Below are 27,076 nucleotides of genomic sequence, written 5' to 3' on the forward strand. Positions count from 1 at the left end.
CCCGTTAGAAGTTGACTGGTGCAAAGAGGGGTGCAATGCAATAACAGATGCCCCCATTGCAATCAATTTGAAGAGAACGAATGACATTGTTTACGAATGACATTTTTTTTTTTGATGCGACACAGCAAGAGATGTATGGATGAAGACGGAAGAATGGCATGTAATTCAAAAATATAGCCAGAATGCAATTGGATGCGTGGAAATGTTGTTTAAAATGATTGAGGAAGTTGACAAAGATAAGTTAGCTAGCTAGGCTCACAATGATTCTTTGGTCACTTTGATGAAGAAGAAATCAAAAGTGCTGAAATGATAAAATCCCCACCATCTTTGATGTAATCCGCAGAGACAGGGATTCACACCAGGAATGGCTGAAAGCGAAGCTCAGACACACAAAGTCAGACCATGGAAACACAACATCAGTTAACTACTGCTGGTCCAAACCATCTGCAGGTAAGCTCAAATGTAATGTTGACACAGCCTACTATAAGGAAGATAATGTGTACTGTGTAGGAATGTGCATCCGCGACGAGAAAGGGAAGTTTGTGCAGGCTTACACGAAAAGAATGCAAGGCACACCAACAATTGTTGAGGCTGAAGCCATAGGATTGAAAGAAACATTACAATGGCTTTGGCATAACTACAGGACAGGTACTGATATTGAAGTGGCGACGGATTGTTTACAAGTTGTGCAAGCCATTCATTCTACAAATAATAACAACACCGAGCTTGGCAGCATGATTAGTATGCGTCGTAAGCTATTATCCTTGAACAAAAACCGTAAAGACAAGCAAATCGGGTAGCTCATGACTTAGCTCAAGCGACTCGTTTTATCGTTAGTCCCCAACTTTATAATTATTGTCCACCATGTATTGAAACAAGTATTATCAATGGAATGAATTAAGTTTGTTTGTGTAAAAAAAAAACATTTGATGAATAACTTGACATACTTTTAGGTCTTGAATTTCTTACCAAACCAAACTTATGTCTTGCAAAGTCTATTTCAACTTAATATATTTCATTTCATACGTCTCACCAAAGTCAATTATTTTGATCTATGGAGTGACAACTCACTTGGTGGTTTACATGAGGAATATAGGGTTGGATGAATATATTGTAACTTCAATTTCCTTACAAATAGAATAACAATTAAAATTTGAATAACTATCAATTTCGTCTAAATTATATATCAATATATTTTAAATTTAGTCTGTAAACTATAGACATATAATAAGTAGTTCCTAAACTACTATTAATCTGTCTAATCTGTCTCTCAATTCCTTGAAAAAATACGAGAAAATTATAGCTCAAGAAATATACGGAAGGATCAAGTCTAATTTTACAAAACTCAGCATAAACTCTCCATCATAAAGAGATAAGTTACTTTAGTAACTATCAGCAATATTCATCAAAGAGGAATATGATCCAATGAATCCACAAATGATTCCAGCTGCAGCAATTATAACGCTCGCGATAACCTGATAGTGTCGGAAAAAATGTTTAGTAAAATTGAAGTAGGAAAGTTAAATTAAAATTAAATATTTAGTAGCATTATTACCTGTGCCTTTGTAGCCTTTTTCCCCACAATTTTTAAAAAGCATAAACTAGGCATTATCACTGACTGAAAAATTGTATATTACCCAAATTAGATGAGATTCATATGATTTCCATAAAAGAGACTTGAGCAATAATAGTAAAGGAAAGCACAAAGCAATGCAATAGCTACATCAACCGCATAATAGCTACAAAACAATATACCAAAATATGCGGAAAAGACTCATGAGACCATGCGATGCTGATATAAGCTAATGCATACACAAAGTACAATAGCTACATCAACCACATAATAGCAGTTGCTACCAAACAATCTAGCAAAATATGCCTAAAAGATTCATTCTAGAATATACTAGTTAAGTTATTATTCTCTTGGTCTCAGGGATACTATCACAGATTCACCACTTCTTAATTTCTTCAATGAAAATGAAGTCATCATGGATATTAACTACTGAAATTGAACCTTTTATCGGAAGGATGGTAGCAGTAGTGTTAGATTTTGCGCCAAACTCTAGACCAGAAACTCTGATACCTTGCCGTAAACAAACTATCCTAGTAATGCTTTGGCGCAAAATCTAACACTACTTGTCTACTACTACCATCATTCCGATAAAAGTTTCTAATATTAAAACTATGACACACAACATAATTGTAATTGCTTTGCTTACCATCCTAGTTTTATTTTGCGCCAAACTCTATACCAGAAACCTAGAGTTCATAATAAAACACTACTGCTACTACCAGAAACCTAGTTTTATTGTAATAACACGACTGCTACCATGCTTTGGCGCAAACGGCACGGTTCATAATAAAACTAGGACAAACATCAAAATTGTAATTGCTTTGCTTACCACAAGCATACTGAAGAGAGAACCGATCAAAGCCATCACAAGTCCTGAAATTACAATAAAACTGCATCAGGCATTCAGTTCATAAATTTGTGTTACCATCTCAGACATTTAACATAGAAGTTTGTTGACATTAGTTTTTATGTTTGTTATGAACAACTTTTTAGTTGTTCATAAATTGAAGAGATAATTGCTAAAAACTACTAACAAACTATACTAAGCTAAAATAACTAACTTCATTCATTCATTTTGCTTGCCTCATTGCATTAATCCATGCCTTTATTTATAGGCTTGGTTAATCCTAACAAACTAACCAATGACTCATCAATTCAATTCATCTAGATCCTTCTAAAACATGATTAATCACCTACAATTAACTAATGCATCTTGGGCCTATTTTAATCTCTAAGGCCTATATTTATTCATTAAAATGTTCCTGCTTGATCGTGTGTACTATATATTTTCCAAAGATACAAATGAGGTATGAATTAACGAAATAGCAACTAGTATATATATACGCTAAGACTTACCAAAAAACGGAATCAGAAAAGCAGCACAAACTGTAGATGCAACAAGTGCTGTTCTAAGAAGAATAAAACACCAATAAGTACTTGAAACTCTATTCGGAAGCAATTCCTCTAGACTCCTTGCGAGTGGATTCATCAACAAAGCATATGTGTTAATTGTTAAGGAAAAATCAACCTGAACTTATTCCTAATTTGGGTTAAATCATCTCTAATTGTTTTGTTATCGTAAACACTCAATCTATGCAAAAAGGATATTTGGTCAATGGGTTAATTACCTGAAAAAAGATCAAGGAACACAACATTAGAAATAAATAATTTTTTCTTTAGCACGAACCTATTAAAATAGCATTGAGAGATCAACAAAATTTCAAACTTACTGTTGTCCATAACGCAACTTTGGAAGCAATTGCACCTGTCGGCATATTCAATGTTATCTGAGACAAAGTGTCATCACCAAACATGAGAAATCCCATGACTGCAACGCTTCCGTATATCAAAATACACAGAACAAAACTGTACAGAAAGAAATGAGTAGAGAAATCAGAGATTGACGAAGAACAAATTGATATCTTGTTACGGTGACAGAAAAAAGTTAGGTATCAAACCATATTATCAATGCTTTTGTATATTGTTTTTTGTCAGCCATAGACTGGTATATATTTGGAAAGACCGAATGTCCTGCAAAGCAAAATCCATAGACACCAATAGAAAACGGAATGCCACTCCAATTCACCACTTGGCCAGTATGATGGAATCCAACGGTTGTCCCGACAGAGAACACACAAATGATAATCAATATTGTCGCTACAATCCCTCCAACTGAAGATCACAATTGAAGTTTCTAATGAGGATATTGCTGGCAAGTTGTAAAGTTTGAAAACAGAAATAATCACTTTTAGAATGTAGAGAACCTGATAGATACGAGATTATTCGGAGATCCTTCAACCAAACAGTAGGGAGAATAATAAGTGCTGTCAGAATTCCAAACAAGTGTGTGGTATCTAAATGGAGACCACCTAAATCTAAGGATGTTCCGGGAAACAGACTAGTGAGGTTATCTCCTTCCAAGGTGATGAATTCCACACAATATGACTGCATTCACGAAAAGATTCCTAAACATACAATGTGCGCGGAGTCACAAAACCAAAGGAAATGTAAAATATGGTTGCGGCACTTACATATAATTCAGTGTACAAAATGATCTGCAGCAAATAGCATTAATAAACAATGATTAATAAAACCGCTAATTTGTTCGTTAGTAAAGAAACATTAGTACACACGAATTTTGAATAAAGAAATATAAAAACTCACTGATACAAAAATACGGCCATATCTACCGAATGCAGCTTCGCCTATATCTGGATAGCTAGTAAGTCCTTCTCTGCTTTCGAAACAGCGTTTCATAAGGGTAGCAGTATAGCAACAAACACCTGCAAAAATAAGCATCACCACCAATCCCGCCCAACCGGCTTGTTGCACTGTATAAGGTGTAGACAAAAGTCCAACTCCAGCCATCACATTAATCGCTGCAAAGTCATAGAACAACATCACCTCACAATCCAATAGAAATCACGTATGCATAGATATTTGCAGACAGCACAAAACTCCTCATATCAGGTTTTGCACAAAAATATTCAATAGGCATACATACCATTGAAAACTGTTTGAGTAAGGCTGCAACCATAACCAATAGGCATTTCTCCAGCAAGATTTTGCATTGAACCTTTCTCCCACCATGTTGTTGTTTGAACAGTACCTTGATCAAGACCTGATGATAGAAAAGGAGTCTTTCCATCTATTTCTAAGTTACTCTTTGAACGATTGGTAAAACTTGAATAAATAAAACTTGGTCCTCTTATGATTGACCCAAAAGTTGGAGCTGTAGCAATTGTGTAAGAATCTGTAGTCTCTCTGTCATAAACAAGTAGAAATAAAAATTAAGAAATATCCAATCTCATTCACCTGACACAAACATAGACACGACACTGACACAGACAACGGTATAAATTTGAAGGAAAAAAAAAACGAATTAATTGAACATAATCACATGGGTCACTGTGACACTGTCACAAGCTTTTCATCAGAAGTGTTGCTGCAGAAATACACAAATTTAAGAAATATCCAATCTCATTCACCCGTCAACTATCGTGTAAACCATCAAATTAGTCCTTGACTTTGTAGGGTGCTCTCAAATATATCATTAAATTATAAATGAATAACTTCAAAAAAGGTCTCTGACCGTTTCAAATTTTATTCGTATTAGTCCTTATAAAAGTCTTCTAGGGATGAATTCGGTGATTTACTCGTTAACTATTAATAAGTATACATTGATAAGATTAACTCTGTATATGAATTACACTCAAATGTGTCATTTTATCAAATTATTATCAGCGTTGACGTGTATGTGTATGTGTTTGTGCTTTGTAGGTATAAGAATGAAAAAATGGGCAAAACCTAGCAAGTTTTCAAAGTTAAGAAGATTGATCATATATACTTACTTGTAACTTTGAGGCCATATCTGAGAAGTGAAAGATTGAGGTTGATCCCTATGATTTCCCTCATCAACATCACTGCCATCATCACTTTCACCGTTACTCTCACTCTCCATCTTTTCATGTTGTTCACCTTCCTCTACATCATCATCGATAAACATAAACTCAATGTCTCTCTCCTTCTCATTATTGTTACTAGCCATGGTTGCACAAGAAACACAACACCAAATGACTGTTATATATTTTAATTCTTGATTAACTAAACAAATATTCCATGTGTAAGTAACGTGCTGTGATAAGATAAATAATGTGAGTGTGACAAAGTGACAGAAGAAAAGTGAAGAGTAAGACAGTGAGTGGCTGATAACTGTATCTGAAAAATGATAGAAAAATCCAGAAGGGGATATGAAGTCAATCTGGCGGAACAAGATAGGAAATATGCATAACGTGGCACTTGTCGTGTTCTTGTTTCATTCTTTCATTCATTGCATCTACTGTATTATGGAAGATTTTTGTTTTAGAGAAAAAAAAAAAAAAAAAAAAAAGAGTAACGGACCTAAGTAACGACTAATTTGGTGAACGATTTCACTGTACCTTAGCGAAGGATTCAAGGAATACGGACTAAATTGGATAACTTCATTTTTTTTAACTAATTAGTGTTACAAATTAGTCATTTAACTAATTAACATTATAAATTGGTCTCTTAACTAATTAACGTTATAAATTAATCTTTTAACTTTAATTATGTTTGTCATATTGGTTTTTTTCTCAAAAAAACATTAACTTTATCTCCAATGTCTGAACTCGTAATCATATTGCCTAGCACGCCTAACAATATTCCTCATAAATAAATCATTTTTGCGTACATATGGAATCACTTGATGTCAGAATCGACCCTCGAACCATATTCAACTAGTGGTGAAAGAAAAAAGAAAGAAAGTAAAGTTAACATTTTTTGAGAAAAACTAACAAAAATGACAAATATGAAAGACACAATTAAAGTTAATGGATCGGTTTCTAACGTTAATTAGTTAACAGACCAATATAAAACTAATAAAATAAATTAAGGGACCAATTGTCCAAATTAGCCATTAATATTAATGCAAAAATTTATGTCAATTGATTCAACATAAAAAGTGACACCGAGAAAATTCAAATTGAAAACTTATATATTAACACGCTTTTAGGGTTCGTTTGTTTGGAAGGAAAAAAGTGAGAATCAATTAAAAAGACGGAAATTGAAAAAACTAATTTGGACTAATATTTAGTTTAAATTCATTCATCAGTTTATGTGTTTTCCTTCATTCTCACTTTCTTTCCTTCCAACCAAACGAAATAGGATTTAAGTAGTAATTAACTAATTAGTTGATTCTAATTGAGATGATAAATAATTGTAAAAAAAAAAAAAAATTGAGAAGAGAAATTGATTCTAGGGACGAACCGATAGAGTCAAGGTCTCAAAAGTAGTGATTCTAATGATTTGAATATAATCCGGTACAATTAAAAAATAATTAAGAAATTGTGTAAAGAGGGTGGTGAGTGGTGCGGGTGGGTGGCGACTCTGAAGATTACTTGCTTAGGTGATGTTTCATGTAACATTTTCATTTCAAAATATAGTTTTTTTTTTTTGTTTACAATGAACTGGGAATCGAACCCATGACCTATAGAGTACTACTCAAATCCCTCACCACTAGATCAAACCTAGTGGCTTCAAAATATAGGTTTAATGATTTTCAAAACTATATGTTAATTTCCTTCTTAAAGTATTAATTGTAGGATTTGTGATCATTGGTAGAACCAACATATGAAATTAGATTTTCACAAGCCTAAATATGATGTGTTAGGCACACATATATAATTTTAAAAAGTTTAAAGATAAAATAATTGATCGATAATAATTGATGTGACTTAATTATCTATTTTTAAATTTTTCTCTTTAATGTGTGTCCAAATATTATTAATTTGGGGTTGTGCCTATAATAAAATTTCTCCGGCACACGACCCTTAAAGCCCAAAGTCTGAAGATATCTTTTATATTATAAGCTTGTATACACAAGCAAATCCTAAACCCTAATTTGTTTTCTCTATTTTCCCTCCATTTTATCTTGCAATTTTTATTAAAAAATAATACAATTTTGTCTTAACTAGGATTCGAACATACACAAGCAAATCCTAAACCCTAATTTGTTTTCTCTATTTTCCCTCCATTTTATCTTGCAATTTTTATTAAAAAATAATACAATTTTGTCTTAACTAGGATTCGAACCTGCAATCCTTCAATGGGTGGCAATATTTCCAACCACCATGGCAAGTATACCAATTATGATTAAAATTATGTGCAATAATTGATAAGCACCATCAATTTTAAAAGTATATCATTAAAATTATTGTTGACTATATTATTTATCACGAAATATTTTTATGTCTTTCCTGATCAATATTTTTTTTTCTACCGGATCATAAATTTAGAGAATAATTATCATGTGAGATTTGGAAAGTTATTATCACGTGTAATTTGGAAAGTTATTATCAAACTCAATTCTACTAAATCAATTTTTTTGCAATACAACCAAACACAATCATGGTCATGTCACTAATCACATTCATTATTTTGATTTTAACATTGCAAATTTAATATTAACCGATGATCAATTGATACAATATGCACTAACAGACCAATTGTGATTTAAATCATGTCCACAAAGTGTTAAGCTCCATCAACTTTCATAGGAAAGATTTCATACGACAATTAAGCACCATCAATTTTCATTGCACAATTTAAACAATTAAAAAACAATAATTTCTTATATTATAAGTTTGCTAACATAAGCTAACCCTAAACCAAATTTTTCCCCCTCTCATTTTATCTTTCTTTTTATTGCAGCTTTATATTAAAAAAATACAGATTTGTCATCGAACCTGCATCCCTTACTTACAATAAAATCTTTCAACCGTTAAATCATGTGCTTCAATTATGAAAGAATTTAGCAATCCTAATATGTTAACCCCGTTTTCAATAAATTTGAACGGCGGAATTAATCACAATTTTTATTTATTTATGGATGTCTACTTAAGTTTATGTTCTTGATTATGTCTTTAATTTTTTTTAACCTTTAATTATCATCAATTTTTTAACCTTTAGTTATCAGCAATTTTTTTTAATAAGTATAAACAAAACGACGGGATTCCAAAATTATTTAAAAAATATATAAAATATAAAATAAGCACATAAACAAATATAGAATAATTAGTCCATGAAATTCCCTATACTACTCTTATTGAAAATGCTCTTAGAATTTTTGTATTTTATTTTTTATTATTACATATTACACATAATTAGACTCATGCGGTGCATGGATCAAAGTTCTAGTTTAAATGAAACTTGTATCTATTTGATGGAAACAATTGTGAATGGTTAATGTTGCTCTTTATGAGTGGATACCATCAATTGGATGTTGGCAATGAAACATGAAGCTTTGAGAGAATCTAATTAGGATCTTCAGGCGTATCGTATATTTATTGTTAAAATGGAGATTTTAACCAGGATCATTCATTTACTTACTGCCATTTCTCACAATAAACACTCTTCTCACATAGGTATTTTTACTTGGGCACAAACAAAAACAAAAAATTACTTAGGCACACATACATGTGCAAAAAAATTAAATGAAAAATGATTGAATAATGTGACGATTAAAATTTTGTTTTGACATTTTATCATTTTTGAGTGTGTACCTAAATACTTTTTTTTTGGGTTTGTACCCAACTAAGTATTTCTGCCTCTCACAATACACAGTTACACACACCACTCCTATCTCATATTAGTGGTTAATATTAAGACTTCGCATTGATGTCAAATTTTGGATGAATTAATGCTAGCATTTACAACTGTTTGCCTAATTCATTTGAGTATGACCGGTATAATTTGTTGAAAATCACCACCAAATACTACAACTTTAAATTTGGAGCAAAGAGTGGATGCAAAGAGCGGCGATGATGTTAATCCGAGCCATTGAAATGTGAAATATATATATATATATGGGGTTTTCTAACTTAGACCCTAGTTTGGTCTAAGTTAGCAAGGTGCACCTTTTCAATTGGACCAAAATACCCATTCTTTTAATTTTTGAAAGAATAGAGCAACAGGGGCATTTCTGTAATTTTACATAAAAAAAACATAACAACACGCGCCCCACCTTCTTAAACAATTAATAGACGTGGATCCAGTGTCGCGCGCGTACGGAAGGACCATGGTTACAGACCGTTGATTTCCATCAGACAGCCAAGATGTGATCTCATTAAGACTGTCTGATCAATCAGACAGCCCAGATCATCCTGATCTATCAGATCATCCTGTCTGCGCCACACTAGATTATAAGCTGGAGAGAGAAAATTTTGCTTTTGAAAAGGCAGCCACGTGTCAGCATATGAATGGGTCTGCGTGATTTTTTCCATTTTATACTTTAAACTCGATTATTTCGTCGTAAATTAATTTTTTATTTTTTATTTTTTATACCAAAATTCATAATTTTTTTTTCTCTACAAATAGAGACTTGGTTCGTTTGATTTGGACACCGAAAAAAAAACGCAATTTTTCACTACTTTAAACTCGATTATATCGTCGTAAATTAATTTTTTATTTTTTATTTTTTATACCAAAATTCATAATTTTTTTTTTCCTACAAATAGAGACTTGGTTCGTTTGATTTGGACACAAAAAAAAAAACGCAATTTTTCACTACATTAATCTCATTTTATTGTTTACTAAATACGTTACTTGTGTGTTGTAAACTCAACCAACTCACTGAAACCATTATACCAGGAAAATAGTAGATAATATTCTGGAACTTTTGGTATATTTTATGAAATTTTTGGAGACCTGAAACTATTTTTAGTTAATTAAATGAGATAAAATGGTAATTAAAAACTAATGTTTGCTTCTGAAACCATTTAATTGGTAGAATGGTTGCACATAGTTGTATTCTGAAACCATTTTACTGGTAGAATGGTTTCAATGGGTAATTTATTAATTGTGTTTGCTTCTGAAACCATTTATCTGGTACAATGGTTTCAGAGAGTTGTAATCTGAAACCATTTTGCTGGTAGAATGGTTTCAGTAAGTTGATTATTAGTTATTTGCTTCTGAAACCATTTAGCTTGTAGAATGGTTGCACATAGTTGTATTCTGAAACCATTTTACTGGTAGAATGGTTTCAGTGAGTAATTTATTAATTGTGTTTGCTTCTGAAACCATTTATCTGGTACAATGGTTTCAGAGAGTTGTAATCTGAAACCATTTTGCTGGTAGAATGGTTTCAGTAAGTTGATTATTAGTTATTTGCTTCTGAAACCATTTAGCTTGTAGAATGGTTGCACATAGTTGTATTCTGAAACCATTTTACTGGTAGAATGGTTTCAGTGAGTAATTTATTAATTGTGTTTGCTTCTGAAACCATTTATCTGGTACAATGGTTTCAGAGAGTTGTAATCTGAAACCATTTTGCTGGTAAAATGGTTTCAATAAGTTGATTATTAGTTATTTGCTTCTGAAACCATTTAGCTTGTAGAATGGTTTCAGAGATTTGTACTCCGAAACCATTTTTCTGGTAGAATGGTTTCAGTGAGTTGATGTAAGGTAGTGAAAAATGAGATTAAGGTAGTGAAAAATTGGGTTTTTTTTTCTGTGTCCAAATCAAACGAACCAAGTCTCTATTTGTAGAGAAAAAAAAATTATGAATTTTGGTATAAAAAATAAAAAATAAAAAATTAATTTACGATGAAATAATCGAGTTTAAAGTAGTGAAAAATTGCGTTTTTTTTTTCGGTGTCCAAATTAAACGAACCAAGTCTCTATTTGTAGAGAAAAAAAATTATGAATTTTGGTATAAAAAATAAAAAATTAATTTACGACGAAATAATCGAGTTTAAAGTATAAAATGGAAAAAAATTAACGCAGCCAATCATATCATGACACGTGGCCTGCTTTTTCAGAATTTTCTCTCTCCGCGTCATCCAGCAAGCAAGACGCGCGTTTGTCGGCGCGTGTGATGCACGCGCGCTGATTTTGTGCAATCACACGCTGCCACGTGTCCTGGGGGGGGAAAAAGAAGTGGGGGGTGCGTGTACTGTTGCGTAAAATTACAGAAATGCCCCTGTTGCTCCATTCTTCCAAAAAATTAAAAAATGGGTTTTTTTGTCCAACTCAAAAGGTGCACCTTACTAACTTAGACCCAACTGGGTCTAAGTTAGCAGCCCCATATATATATATATATATATATATATATATATATTATTTTGATAATTCTCAATGTTGTGATAATTATTTTTTCTTTCTTGTTTTTCTTTAATTGAAGGAGTACGGGAAACAATTTGGAGCGTATTTTATTTGAATAAGAGGAAATCTGAACTGAAAGTAAAATTAAAGTGTAAATGCTTTATACAATAAATACACAGTTAATAATTTGGTGACATAATTTTAATTACAATTGAGTTACATGTTTTAGTGGTTAAAATGTGATAATGTAGGTAAAGGATCCAGGTTTGATTCTTAAATTAGACAATTTTTTTTTTTTTTTTATAATAGAGCTTCAATTACATATTCTCGCCTAAGCTGCAAAGCAAATTAGGGTCAATATAGTTGCAAATTATTTACTAGGCATAAAAAAAATTGGAACTCAATTACATTTTGAATAACACCTATCTTATAAGCTTTTTTCCTTCCTTAAATATATTTGATGTTTTTTTAGAATAGTATGTTTTCTTTCTTTAATTACTAGCAGAGGTGAGAATAGACCAGATCGGCCTACCGGGGTTTAAGGCCTAGCCTACATATGCTCATGCTAGGTCAGCCTATTTCTTTAAATAGAGCAGACCAAATTTTTTTTATAAGCATATTTAGTTAAATAGGTCAGACTGCAGTCTGCAGGCCATTAAAAAAAACTTTTCGGCTATTAGGCCGACCTATTTAAATTAATATGAATAATATTTTTACTACTATTATTATTTATATATTAAAATTTGTACTTCGATTAAATTATAAATTTATTAACTTTTTCAATAGTTTAAATTTATTAATCGACATTAGTTTTTCACGTATATAAATGTATTATTATAAACTAGAATTGAAATATGATTACATATAATGTCTCTAACATATCATGTTAAATATCAAAATGACACTGATTTATTAGTTCATAAGTGTATTTAAAAATAAATATAATTATTTATTCAAATATGCTTGTGTGAAATCGACTTTTAAACAGACTAACAGACCACATTAGACTTTCGATAGGCCAGACTCAGGCATAAAAGATAAGTCTATGATAGGCCACAAGTCAGGCTCAGGCTTGGAAAAGCCTAGCTCGGCATAGCCTATTCACACCTCTAATTACTAGCGGGCCAGACAGGCGTTCCGCGCCTACCTGTGTCTAACTTATGTAAAAAAGAGACATATCTTATGTTATGATTAATTTGTTAATAAAAGATTTTTGCCACTAAAAAAAAATATGTGTCTTATGTTATGGTGAATTTGTTAATAAAAGATTTTTATTGCTAAATAAAAGAAGGTATTGTTGGTATTATGAAAAGTCGACACCAAAAATATTTGTATCATCTTTATATATAGTATAGAATAGATGTAGTATCAAGTTGGTAACCATTCATGTATAGGCAACTCATTTGTCACTTATTCACATTTTTATGATTTGAATTTTTTTTATAAAAAACTAGCATGACACCCGTGCGTCTGCACGGGAGTCGCGGCGTTGCCGCTCCTCATTTGGTAAGATGAAATTTATTGAAAAGTTGATTAAAATATAAAAAAACAGAAGGGATATAATATTTGGTAAAAAAATAGAAAAAGAACAATGGTAAAATCATTACCAAAAAATCTTAGGTCTCCATATTAATATAGGAATATAAATAAGGATAATGTAAAAATTATGAAAAAATAGGCTATCTTATTAATATATTAGTAAAAACATAGGTCTTGGAAAAATCACCAAAAAACTTATGTCAATGTATTAATATATGAGTATAAATATAGTCACTAAAAATTATTAAAAAATAGGCAATCGTATGTGAAAATATAGGTCTCACAATAATCATAAAAATAATTAGGTCACCGTGTATTAAATATGAGTATAACCTGTAAAATTGTAAAAAAAATTAAAAATAGACAACTTAATTTTTATTTTATTTTTGTTACAAACAACTTAATTAATATATAATTAAAAGTATAAGTCCCGTAGAAACTACACAAACAAAAAAGTTTCCATATAAATATATGAGTATAAATATAGATCCCGCAAATGTTATAAAAGATGGGCAAACTTATTAATATGAGTAAAACACATAGGTCCCCGTGTACAAAAAAAAAAAAACACATAGGTCCCCAAAAATCACACAAAAGATTAGGTTCTCGTATTAATATATGATTATAAATATAGCTCTAAAAAAAATAGTAAAAAATTGAAAACAAAAATTTATTTGAAAAAGTGCAAAAAAAATAGGAATTTATTCTTGGATTAAGATGAGGGTATAATAGGAAGATAATGTACAAAAATCCACTTTATTAATTAAGTGTTATCATTCTAACTAAACACTTATAAAAAAACGGAAGGAGTAAAATATTAAGATGGAATTAACCACCTCAAGAAAATTTTTAAAATATTGAAATTATTTACTAACTTTCAAATATGACACAAAATATTCATGAAAGTGATGATGTGTCAAATTATTAAGTAGGGGTAACTTGAGATTTTCACATGTATCTTATTTTCTTAGGTCCTTGTAATAAATATATATATGAGTATGAATATAGTCCCGTAAAAATTATTAAACAATAAGCAATCTTATTAATATGCTAGTAAAAATATAGGTCTCGCAACAATCATCAAAATAATTAGATCACCGTATTAAATATGAGTATAAATTTAGGTTCTACATAAATTATTAAAGATCAGGAAACCTTATTAATAAGAGGATAAATATAGGTCCCGCATAATTCACACAAAAGATTATGTCTCTGTATAAATATATGAGTATAACTCGTAAAATTATAAATAAATAAAAAACAAACAACTTTATTAATATAGGAGTAAAAATATAAGGCTCGTAGATATAACAAAAAAAAAGAGGTTCCCGTATTAATATAAATATAGCCCGTAAAATTATTAAAAAAAATAGACAACATAATATATTTGTAAAAACACAAGTTCTTTGAGAATCACAAAAAATAGTAGATTTTCGTATTAATATATGAGTATAAATATAGGTCTCACAAAAAATAGTAAAAAATTGAAAACTTCATTAATAAGAGTAAAAACATATGCCTCGCAGAAATCCCACAAAAAATTAGATCCTTGTATTATTAAAATATTGAAATTAGTTATTAACTTTCAAATATGACACAAAATACCCTTGAAAATGATTATGTGTCAAAAAATGAAAAGGGGAAAATTTGTGATTTCATATGTATCTTCTTTTTTCCTTCAAAAAAAAATGTATCTTCTTTTCATATATTGTAGATGTGTCATTATATTCATTCATCGGTCATAATTATTAATTTTATGCGGATTTCTATATGTTATTTATTTTATTTTTTTTAAGGTAAAGAAACGTTTTAAATTGAGTAAGCAAAACAAAATTAATACTGCATATATTAATTCGCCTATATAGTAGATTGTATAGGATTTATCGATGCCCAGTTAATTGATATGTATCTTCTTTTTTCCTTCAAAAAAATATGTATCTTCTTTTCATATATTGTAGATGAGTCATTATATTCATTCATCGGTCATAATTATTAATTTTATGTGGATTTCTATATGTTATTTATTTTATTTTTTTAAGGTAAAGAAACATTTTAAATTGAGTAAGTAAAAGAAAATTAATACCGCATATATTAATTCGCCTATATAGTAGATTGTATAGGATTTATCGATGCTTAGTTAATTGATTTTTGTTTAATAAAAAAATTGAATTTGTATAAAATGAGGTAATTTGAATTTGGGTTACATGCAAAAAATTGGAGTTTTAGATAAAAAAAAAAAATCGTGGGAGAAGTAACAAATAAAGTGGAGTTTTATGGTTATAATTGGGTATTTAACTCATATTGGTTCCAAAAATATAACAAATTAATTCATATGGCTTAGTAGTAAATATAATAAGAAGTGTAACTAAAAGTTTAAGGGCTCAAATCTTGCTGAGAAATGTTAGAAATGTTTTAGCATTTTTCTACTAACTTTTTTTAATAAAGACACAAAATACCCTTGAAAATGATTATGTGTCAAAAAATGAAATAGGGGCAAATTGGTGATTTCTTCTTTTAATATATTGTAGATGGTTCCAAAAATATAACAAATTAATTCATATGGCTTAGTGATAAATATAATAAGGAGTGTAACTAAAAGGTTAAGGGTTCAAATCCTGCTGAGAAATGTTAGAATTTTTTTAGTATTTTTCGACTAACTTTTTTTAATAAAGACACAAAATACCCTTGAAAATGATTATGTGTCAAAAAATGAAATAGGGGAAAATTGGTGATTTCATATGTATCTTCTTTTAATATATTATAGATGGTTCCAAAAATATAACAAATTAATTCATATGGCTTATTGGTAAATATAATAAGGAGTGTAACTAAAAGGTTAAGGGCTCAAATCCTGCTGAGAAATGTTAGAAATTTTTTAGCATTTTTCTACTGACTTTTTTTAATAAAGACACAAAATACCCTTGAAAATGATTATGTGTCAAAAAATGAAATAGGGGAAAATTGGTGATTTCATATGTATCTTCTTTTAATATATTGTAGATAGTTCCAAAAATATAACAAATTAATTCATATGGCTTAGTGGTAAATATAATAAGGAGTGTAACTAAAAGGTTAAGGGCTCAAATCTTGCTGAGAAATGTTAGAAATTTTTTAGCATTTTTCTACTAACATTTTTTAATAAAGACACAAAATACCCTTGAAAATGATTATGTGTCAAAAAATGAAATAGGGGCAAATTGGTGATTTCATATGTATCTTCTTTTAATATATTGTAGATAACTGATTAGTTAATGGAAGTTGTGAAACTAAGTCAAGGATAAAATAAGTATAATGAAAAATTCATTCCAACTCATTTATCATTTTCATAGATTAGTAAGTATAGATATAAAAAATTGGACCCTAAAAATAATGAGTCTTAGATTATGACACTCATTGCCTACCCTCAAGATCAGGAGATAAATTTGTCAATGTATTATCTCTTATATACCTTAAGGACAATCAGGCTGAGAATCTAATTTATCTCATTTCCTTTTCTTTCTTTTTTCCATCCTGATCCAAAATAAAAACTACTAATATTTTGTTATATATAATATTTATATCAATCAATATTGCTTATTTTTTACTAAAAATACTTGAAAAGAAATTTAAGTAGCCAAATGAGATAGAGTGTGGATCCGAACCCTGAAAACGAAGGCCCACAATCGTAACCGTATATTTGATCTTGATCGCGTTAAGTTTGCAACATTAGCACGATAGCAAAAACGGCGCACGATACTGCCTATAAATAAGAGCATAGGGCTCTGATTCATTCTTTACATCGAGAGGAGAATTCCTCAAACCAGAGAGGTTCTTCGCCGATCTCTTCATACACTCATAAAAACTCAAACTAAACCTCAAAATTTGAATTAACACTACTTCAATTACCATATATCAATTTTAATTTGAATTTTTTCTGTTAATCCATTATTCACTCCGAAACCCTAGAACTTCGTCACCGCCATGGATATTCGGTTTCCTTTCTCTCCGGCGGAGGTCTCCAAAGTCCGCATGGTTCAGTTCGGAATACTGAGTCCCGACGAGATCGTAATTTTCTTAATCCTCGATAATAATTTCATCTTCTTTCGTAGATTGTTGGATATGATTATTGAATATGAATAGAATAGTTGAATTGAAGCATTGTAAGTTGTAAGTTATCATGTTTGTGAAAGAATTGATAGTTGATTGATTGATTGATTTTCAGAGGCAAATGGCTGTAGTGCAAATTGAGCATGGAGAAACGACGGAACGAGGGAAGCCGAAAATTGGAGGATTAAGTGATCCTAGACTTGGAACTATTGATAGGAAAATGAAATGTGAAACTTGTACTGCTAGTATGGCTGAATGTCCTGGTCATTTTGGTTACTTGGAGCTTGCAAAACCTATGTTTCATATTGGATTTTTGAAGACTGTTCTCTCTATAATGCGTTGTGTTTGCTTTAACTGCTCAAAGATTCTTGCTGATGAGGTACTTTTGATGTCATTTTCGCGCGAAGTAGTTAGGGAATGTGTGTTGAATAATATTAACTTGATTAGTTGTATATATGGTCTGTTTGGATTGATTTATTCTGAGTTTATCTACTGACGTAAGCACTTTTAAGATTGTTGAGTTTATCTACTGACGTAAGCACTTGTAAGATTGTTTGAGAAAACTTTTGGAAAGCTTCAATTCTTAGTTGTGAACTATGCTTAAGAATTTAAATTCATACAAGTATTTCAAGTGATATAAGGTTTTCTTTGTCTTACTAATGCTATTTAATATGCATACATGATACGAGTTTTATAAATTTGTATATCTTACTATTAATGTTACAATTTTACGATTCCACGATTTACGTTCTCTCTATAATGCGTTGTGTTTGCTTTAACTGCTCTAAGATTCTTGCTGATGAGGTACTTTTGATATTGTTTTTGCGCGTAGTTAGGGAACATGTGTTGAATAATATTAATTTGATTAGTTGTATATAGGGTCTGTTTGGATCGATTTATTTGAGTTTATTACGTAAGCACTTGTAAGATTTGTTTGAGAAAACTTTTGGAAAGCTTCAGTTCTTAGTTGTGAACTATGCTCATGAATTTAAATTTATAAAAGTATTGAAAGTGATATAAGGTTTTCTTTGTCTTACTAATGCTATTTAATATGCATATATACGAGTTATATGAATTTGTATATCTTATTATTAATGTTACAATTTGACGAATCCATGATTTACGTTACCAATTTTGTGTAAAATCTTAGTTGTGAACTATGGTTATGAATTTAGTTGTAAAGGTTCAATTCTTAGTTGTGAACTATGCTTATGAATTTAAATTCATACAAGTATTTTAAGTGATATAAGGTTTCTTTGTCTTACTAATGCTATTTAATATATGCATATATACGAGTTTTATGAATTTGTATATCTTACTATTAATGTTACAGTTTTACGATTCCACGATTTATGTTACCAATTTTGTGTAAAATCTTAGTTCTGAACTATGCTTATGAATTTAGTTGGAAAGCTTCAATTCTTAGTTTTGAACTATGCTTATGAATTTAAATTGATACAAGTATTTTAAGTGATATAAGGTTTCTTTATCTTACTAATGCTATTTAATATTATATCTGAGTTTTATGAATTTGTATATCTTACTATTAATGTTACAATTTTATGATTCCACGATTTACGTTACCAATTTTGTGTAAAATCTCGATTTTAACGGTCAAATAATAGAAAGGAACTTAGATGCTTCTTTTTATTATATGCTGTGTGCTTTGATACTGAATATTTTATTATGTGTTTGGTTGTCTTTTGTGCAGAGTGATCATAAGTTTAAGCAGGCTCTAAGGATCAAGAATCCCAAAAATAGGCTAAGAAAGATCTTGGATGCTTGCAAAAACAAAACAAAGTGTGAAGGTGGTGATGACATTGACCTTCCTGGTCAAGATACCGAGGAGCCAGTTAAGAAGAGCCGAGGTGGCTGTGGTGCTCAGCAACCAAAGATAACAATTGAGGGGATGAAAATGATTGCGGAGTATAAAGCTCAACGGAAGAAGAGTGATGATCAGGAACAGCTTCCTGAACCCGTAGAAAGGAAACAGACTCTTTCCGCAGAAAGGGTAATTGATTTAGATTATGGATTTCTGGTATGAACACTTCTATGTTCATTGTTACAGAAATTAACATAGTTGGTGACTTGTTATGTCCGTTGAAGGTTCTCGGTGTTCTGAAAAGGATTAGTGACGAGGACTGCCAGTTGTTAGGCTTGAATCCTAAGTATGCCCGTCCTGACTGGTTGATTTTACAAGTTCTCCCAATTCCTCCTCCACCTGTGAGACCTTCTGTAATGATGGACACATCTTCCAGGAGCGAGGCAAGTGTTTCCATAGACTGTTTCACGTATTCTTGATTTTTCCAAGCTTTGCTCTTTTTTCATTTCATTATCTTTTGATACTGATTACTTCGACTCATAACTTTCTCAGCTGTAATTTTAATGACGTTTTATTTCAATACTGATATTTTGTCTCTTTTGCTTGTAGGATGATTTAACTCATCAGTTGGCCATGATCATCAGGCACAATGAGAATCTGAAGAGACAGGAGAGGAATGGTTCTCCTGCACATATTATTTCAGAGTTTGCTCAGCTGTTGCAGTTTCATATAGCCACGTATTTTGATAATGAGTTACCTGGATTGCCAAGGGTATACTTGTTTTGGACGCTGGCATTAAATTTAACACTGATATTTGCTTTGCTTGTTATAATCTTCATTGATTTTTAATTATTCATAATTGGCATAGTATTTTTTATGTAATTATTTATTTTCACAGGCTACTCAAAGATCGGGAAGGCCGATCAAATCAATATGTAGCAGGCTTAAAGCAAAAGAAGGCCGTATTAGAGGCAACTTGATGGGAAAAAGAGTTGATTTTTCTGCTCGAACAGTAATCACACCAGATCCAACCATCAATATCGATCAATTGGGAGTGCCATGGAGTATTGCTCTGAATCTTACATACCCTGAGACTGTGACTCCTTACAACATTGAAAGGTGTCATTTGGATATGAATTATCAGTTGCTTGTCTCCTAATATGTTTTCAATTAATTTAACAAAATAATATTCTAAATGAAAAATACAGATTGAAGGAACTTGTTGAGTATGGACCCCATCCTCCACCTGGAAAAACTGGTGCCAAGTATATTATTCGTGATGATGGGCAAAGGCTTGATCTCAGATATTTGAAGAAAAGTAGCGATCACCATTTGGAGCTTGGATACAAGGCATTGTTTTTAAGCAATGATTTATTTTATTTTTTTGAAGTTTTTCACTCAGCCTTCTAACAGCTCTTGATGTTATGGTTTTAGGTGGAGCGTCATTTGAATGACGGAGACTTTGTTCTCTTCAATCGGCAGCCTAGTCTTCATAAGATGTCTATAATGGGGCACCGAATCAAAATCATGCCTTATTCTACTTTTCGGCTTAACTTGTCGGTTACCTCACCATATAATGCTGATTTTGATGGCGATGAAATGAATATGCATGTTCCTCAGTCATTTGAAACCAGAGCTGAGGTGTTGGAGCTGATGATGGTGCCTAAATGCATTGTGTCACCTCAGTCAAACAGGCCAGTCATGGGAATTGTCCAAGATTCACTTTTAGGATGCAGAAAAATCACCAAGAGAGATACATTCATTTCAAAGGTTATATCAAGTGAATTTTTTATTATTTCAGTTTACCTCAGTTTAAGTTCTTGTACAAGCCGCTTAGATTTTTTTTTTCTTTCTTTTTCCTTTCCTTTTGCAGGATGTCTTTATGAATATATTGATGTGGTGGGAAGATTTTGATGGGAAAGTGCCTGCTCCTACAATATTGAAACCAGAACCACTGTGGACTGGGAAACAAGTTTTCAATCTGATTATTCCTAAGCAGATAAATCTAATTAGATATTCTAGCTGGCACAATGAGAGCGAAGGGGGACCCATAACCCCTGGAGATACAATGGTCAGAATTGAAAAGGGAGAACTACTTACCGGTACTCTTTGCAAAAAGACATTAGGAACAGGCACTGGAAGTCTCATTCATGTCATTTGGTATGCAGCTCCGGCATATATATTTCCACTTGAAATTACCAACAGAATTAGATTATTATTACAATCTCTATTAATTGATAGAGGAATTTATTCTGTTGACTCAAACTGTGAACTCTCATTTGAGTTAGATAAACAATTTCATATTATTATTATTATTATTGTAAATTTGATTGGCTGTGACAACTGTTGTTATCAGCTCCTTTCTTCTTTGTTCTTCCTACTGAATGTGTACATGAATACAGGGAAGAGGTTGGCCCTGATGCTGCTCGCAAATTTCTTGGCCATACTCAGTGGCTTGTAAACTACTGGCTTCTACAGAATGCTTTTAGCATTGGAATTGGTGATACAATTGCTGATGCCTCAACCATGGAGACTATTAATCAGACTATTTCACAGGCTAAGGATAAAGTGAAACAACTCATCCGGGAAGCTCAGGAAAAGAAATTGGAGGCTGAACCTGGTCGGACAATGATGGATTCATTTGAAAATAGAGTTAATCAGGTACTTACATGAGATTTCTTGTCACTGTTATATTTATTATTTTTGAAACAGATGTCACTGTTATATTTATTGGAAACTTCTTTTGGATGAATCTGATGTTCTATGATATTTGATAATTTTAGACTCTGAATAGAGCTCGTGATGATGCTGGAAATAGTGCCCAAAAAAGTTTATCTGAAAGCAATAATCTGAAAGCCATGGTCACAGCTGGTTCCAAGGGAAGTTTCATTAACATATCTCAGATGACTGCTTGTGTGGGCCAACAGAATGTTGAGGGTAAACGAATTCCATTTGGGTTCATAGATCGGACATTGCCCCACTTTACAAAAGATGATTATGGGCCTGAGAGTCGTGGGTTTGTGGAGAACTCATATCTCCGTGGACTGACCCCTCAAGAGTTTTTTTTCCATGCTATGGGTGGTAGGGAAGGTCTTATTGATACTGCAGTGAAGACCTCAGAAACCGGGTACATTCAGAGGCGGCTTGTAAAGGCTATGGAGGACATCATGGTTAAATATGATGGCACAGTTAGGAATTCTTTGGGAGATGTTATCCAATTTCTCTATGGTGAAGATGGTATGGATGCTGTTTGGATAGAAACGCAGAAACTGGATTCACTGAAAATGAAAAAAACAGATTTTGATAGGGCTTTTAGGTATGAATTTGATGATGAAAACTGGAAGCCTACTTACATGCTTGAAGAACCTGTAGAAGACTTGAAAACAATTAGAGAGTTCCGGAATGTGTTTGAGGCGGAAGTTCAAAAGCTTGATGCTGACAGGTTTCAACTTGCAACTGAGATAGCCACTACTGGTGACAGTTCTCTGCCACTACCTGTCAACCTTAAGAGGCTTATCTGGAATGCACAGAAGACCTTTAAGGTTGACTTCAGAAGACCTTCTGATATGCATCCAATGGAAATCGTGGAAGCTATTGATAAGCTCCAGGAGCGACTTAGAGTAGTTCCTGGGGAAGACCTTTTAAGTCAAGAAGCTCAGAAAAATGCCACTCTCCTGTTCAACATTCTGCTTCGTAGCACTTTTGCCAGTAAAAGAGTCTTGGAGGAGTACAGGCTTTCTCGTGAGGCATTCGAATGGGTAGTGGGAGAAATAGAATCAAGGTTCTTGCAATCACTTGTGGCCTCTGGGGAAATGATTGGTTGTGTGGCAGCGCAATCAATTGGTGAACCTGCTACTCAGATGACTCTCAACACTTTCCATTATGCTGGTGTCAGTGCTAAGAACGTTACACTTGGTGTTCCTAGGTTAAGGGAAATTATTAATGTTGCCAAGAGAATCAAGACACCTTCTCTGTCTGTGTATCTGAAACCTGAGGTTTGTAAGACAAAAGAGAGAGCCAAGAGTGTGCAGTGTGCTTTAGAATATACCACTCTCCGGAGTGTGACTCAAGCCACAGAGGTGTGGTATGATCCGGACCCAATGGGTACTATAATAGAAGAGGATGTTGATTTTGTCAAGTCTTACTATGAAATGCCCGATGAAGAAGTTGCTCTTGAAAAAATCTCACCTTGGTTGCTTCGCATTGAGCTGAATCGTGAAATGATGGTGGATAAGAAGTTGAGTATGGCTGACATTGCTGAGAAGATCAACCTTGAATTTGATGATGATTTGACATGCATATTTAATGATGACAATGCTGAAAAACTTATACTTCGAATCCGCATTATGAATGATGAAGCGCCCAAGGGAGACATTCAGGATGAATCTGCTGAAGATGATGTATTTTTAAAGAAAATAGAAAGCAACATGCTGACTGAAATGACCTTACGAGGTATTCCAGATATCAACAAAGTTTTCATAAAAAATACGAAAATTCAGAAGTTTGATGAGAATGAAGGTTTTAAGCCTCATGAGGAATGGATGCTTGATACCGAAGGTGTCAACCTTTTAGCTGTAATGTGCCATGAAGATGTTGATGCAAGAAGGACCACAAGCAACCACTTGATTGAAGTTATTGAAGTTCTTGGTATCGAGGCAGTTCGGCGGTCTCTGCTGGATGAATTGCGTGTTGTCATTTCATTTGACGGGTCTTACGTCAATTACAGGCACCTGGCTATTCTTTGTGATACCATGACTTATCGTGGACATTTGATGGCAATTACACGCCATGGTATCAACAGGAATGAAACTGGCCCAATGATGAGGTGCTCATTTGAAGAGACCGTTGATATTCTCCTTGATGCTGCGGTATATGCCGAGACAGATTACTTGAGGGGTGTAACAGAAAATATTATGTTAGGTCAACTAGCCCCCATTGGCACTGGTGAATGTGCCCTGTTACTTAATGATGAGATGCTAAAGAATGCCATTGAGCTCCAGCTACCTAGCTATATGGAAGGTCTTGATTATGGCATGACACCTGGTCATTCCCCAATATCTGCTACTCCATATCGTGAAGGCTTGATGTCTCCAAGTTATCTGTTGAGCCCAAATCTCCGGCTGTCTCCTACTAATGATGCACAGTTTTCACCATATGTTGGTGGTATGGCATTTTCTCCTACTTCATCTCCTGGTTACAGTCCATCATCACCAGGCTATAGTCCATCATCCCCTGGATACAGCCCCACTTCACCTGGGTACAGCCCTACATCTCCTGGATACAGCCCTACATCACCTGGGTACAGTCCTACCTCTCCAACATACAGTCCTAGCTCTCCAGGATATAGTCCTACAAGCCCAGCTTATTCACCTACAAGTCCTTCCTACTCTCCCACATCACCCAGCTACAGCCCCACCTCACCCAGCTATAGCCCAACTTCTCCCAGCTACAGCCCTACATCTCCCAGCTACAGCCCAACTTCACCTGCTTATAGCCCAACTTCACCGGCCTACAGCCCCACTTCACCTGCTTACAGTCCAACTTCTCCATCATACAGCCCCACTTCACCTTCCTACAGTCCAACTTCACCATCCTATAGCCCCACTTCACCTTCCTACAGCCCCACTTCTCCGTCATATAGTCCTACATCACCTGCTTATAGCCCCACCTCTCCTGGGTATAGCCCCACATCTCCATCATACAGTCCAACTTCGCCATCCTATAGTCCTACTTCCCCAAGTTACAACCCACAATCTGCAAAGTATAGTCCTTCATTGGCATATTCTCCAAGCAGTCCAAGATTGTCTCCATCAAGTCCATATAGTCCTACGTCTCCAAGCTATAGGTGAGTCATTCTCTGGGATATTTATAGTATTTTTTTTAGCACCAATGTGATATTATGAATGGAACCTATAAATGCTTAAAAGATTTCCCAAAAACTTGGAACTTGTTTCTTTCACTTTTTAGTCAACTACTTTGGTTTGAAGAGGAACCACTACATTATTCAATTATAAAAAGCTAATTGCCTTTGGATTTTCCATGTTGTTCAATGATTAGGTTGTTGAGTCTGAATATAGTCTGGCCTATCTTTATATCAATTGCATTTTTCTTTTGTGGTAATTCTTTACACCAAGTAAATGCCTAATATTTTTTTTTCCAGCCCAACGTCTCCATCATACTCACCAACATCTCCATCATATTCTCCATCGAGCCCAACATACAGTCCCAGCAGGTAAGTGAACTTCATCTATTATCCTGTCAAGCCTTTGGACAACTTATCTAGCGTCTATGCTAATACCAGTATTAGAATTAAGAATTTTTTTCATTTGTTATTGAAACTTGACAAAATATAATTTTTGTCTGTTACTTATTTATATTTGTACATTTTTGTAGCCCATATAATTCTGGTACGAGCCCAGACTATAGCCCAAGTTCGCCGCAATTTAGGTATGCTTATTCATAGGCGATTCTTAAAATGCTAAATGGTATGGAAGGCATATAACTGAGCGTGTTCTGTTTTTGTTAATTTTCTATTTGCAGTCCCAGTACGGGTTACTCACCAAGTCAACCTGGTTACTCACCATCATCAACCAGCCAGTACACTCCAAAGACAAATGACAACAAGGATGATCCTGGCACTCAATGAGGTGAGCTGTTTGTTTGCTGAAGTAACATACGACTGTTAATTTTTTTTTCTTCCTTATTGGATGAAAATGCTCTTAATTTGCCGTCTACATCCCATTTTAAACTTGTGAAAAGGGTCTTTTGGCCAGAAATGTATTGACGAAGATTTGGCAAATGCTGTCTGTTATATATTGCTTTAATTTCAAATTAAATATTGAAGACGATTGTGTAAGCGATTTTGAATAAATAGATCTCGGGATTTTTTTTAGGGGGGATGGGAATGCCTGTAATGATAAACAGCACGAAGAGTGTAGGAAAGTGCTGACTCACCACTTAATTCTGTCAAAGAAAAATATGAATTGCTGGCATTATCCACGTAATGAATGTGATATTTAACCTAGTTTTTATAAGATGTGCTTAGCATCAATTTATACATATTTGGCATTTCCCACTCTCCCTTTGACTAATATCTAAGATGGGTGTGAATGTGCAGCCAGATTGATTTGTTTGAGAGATGGGAGTGATTGTGCAGACGGATTGATGCTAAACTGGACTTGAGCTTCTGCTGGGAAGGATTTCTGCTAGTTTACTTTGTATTAATCACATATGATTTGATTCTGTTGACAATATCTTCAGAAGTCTGTCAAGTTTGATTTGAAGTTTTGCATTGTAAGTTGAACATTTTTTCTTGTTTCAATATGTCTATGTAAAGTGTTAAGAATGATATCGACTATATAAATCATTTCTATGAAGTCTGAATTAAAGTTTATGATACGGAGGTTGAATGAACAATTTTCCGGTCATAGTTGAAACACAAATGGTAAATCCCCCATATTGTTACCCTTCTTGAATGTCAAAAATGGATTTTGTGTATTTTTGGCGCAGTTGTTTTGTTGTTGCCTGGTTGGCCTTTTCTCCTACATGAGCTTTTATTGTGAAAAATGAGAACTACTTATCTATGTACATATTCCATAACAAGCAAGATTTGAGCTTTACTTTTTTTTTTAAGACAAATCAAATCTAGTTAAGGATAATGGTGGTTCAATAGATTTTAATTGGTTAAAGTTGAACTGATTGCAACTCAACTTGATTCAAGTATGAGGATGAGAAAAATATATATTTTATTGCTTATGTATTTGATACACAATTGGTGAATATATAATACACGGTACATCATAACATAGCTTGTGTAACAACCTTGGCTATATGCTTTAAAATCAACAAGTCTAACAAATTAATAACAGTTATCCAATATACAAGGAATGAGATTAAACTAAGCTACCACTCCTATACGCCCTCACAAGATGATGGTT

At 32.9% G+C, this 27,076-nt stretch overlaps 2 protein-coding genes across 3 annotated transcripts; one reads left to right on the plus strand and one right to left on the minus strand.

The window, feature by feature from the left end:
• Positions 1-1,158: 1,158 nt before the first annotated feature.
• LOC123907015 (amino acid transporter AVT1A-like) lies at positions 1,159-5,857 on the minus strand. The gene is made up of 12 exons (XM_045957075.1): positions 5,425-5,857; positions 4,578-4,837; positions 4,238-4,452; positions 4,105-4,128; positions 3,838-4,018; positions 3,532-3,745; positions 3,304-3,439; positions 3,182-3,201; positions 2,930-3,075; positions 2,403-2,446; positions 1,556-1,618; positions 1,159-1,475 (listed from the first exon to the last, which is right to left on the minus strand). The coding sequence occupies exons 1-12, from the start codon at positions 5,619-5,621 to the stop codon at positions 1,383-1,385; spliced, it is 1,593 nt and encodes a 530-aa protein (XP_045813031.1). The 5' UTR covers positions 5,622-5,857; the 3' UTR covers positions 1,159-1,382.
• An 11,003-nt stretch (positions 5,858-16,860) lies between these two features.
• LOC123905607 (DNA-directed RNA polymerase II subunit RPB1) lies at positions 16,861-26,636 on the plus strand. Of its 2 annotated transcripts, XM_045955280.1 has the most exons (15): positions 16,861-17,275; positions 17,433-17,696; positions 19,029-19,328; positions 19,424-19,582; positions 19,749-19,910; positions 20,038-20,258; positions 20,348-20,489; positions 20,574-20,909; positions 21,013-21,299; positions 21,542-21,800; positions 21,923-24,984; positions 25,300-25,371; positions 25,533-25,586; positions 25,680-25,786; positions 26,257-26,636. In XM_045955280.1, exons 1-14 carry the CDS (start codon positions 17,192-17,194, stop codon positions 25,783-25,785), a joined length of 5,508 nt encoding a protein of 1,835 aa, XP_045811236.1. In that variant the 5' UTR covers positions 16,861-17,191; the 3' UTR covers position 25,786; positions 26,257-26,636. The 2 variants fall into 2 exon arrangements, with proteins under 2 accessions (XP_045811236.1, XP_045811237.1); XM_045955281.1 differs by lacking the exons at positions 16,861-17,275; positions 17,433-17,696 and adding an exon at positions 18,067-18,121.
• The last annotated feature ends 440 nt before the right edge of the window (positions 26,637-27,076 follow it).

The sequence above is a fragment of the Trifolium pratense genome, linkage group LG2, assembly GCF_020283565.1.
Source record: "Trifolium pratense cultivar HEN17-A07 linkage group LG2, ARS_RC_1.1, whole genome shotgun sequence".
NCBI classification, from domain to species: domain Eukaryota; kingdom Viridiplantae; phylum Streptophyta; class Magnoliopsida; order Fabales; family Fabaceae; genus Trifolium; species Trifolium pratense.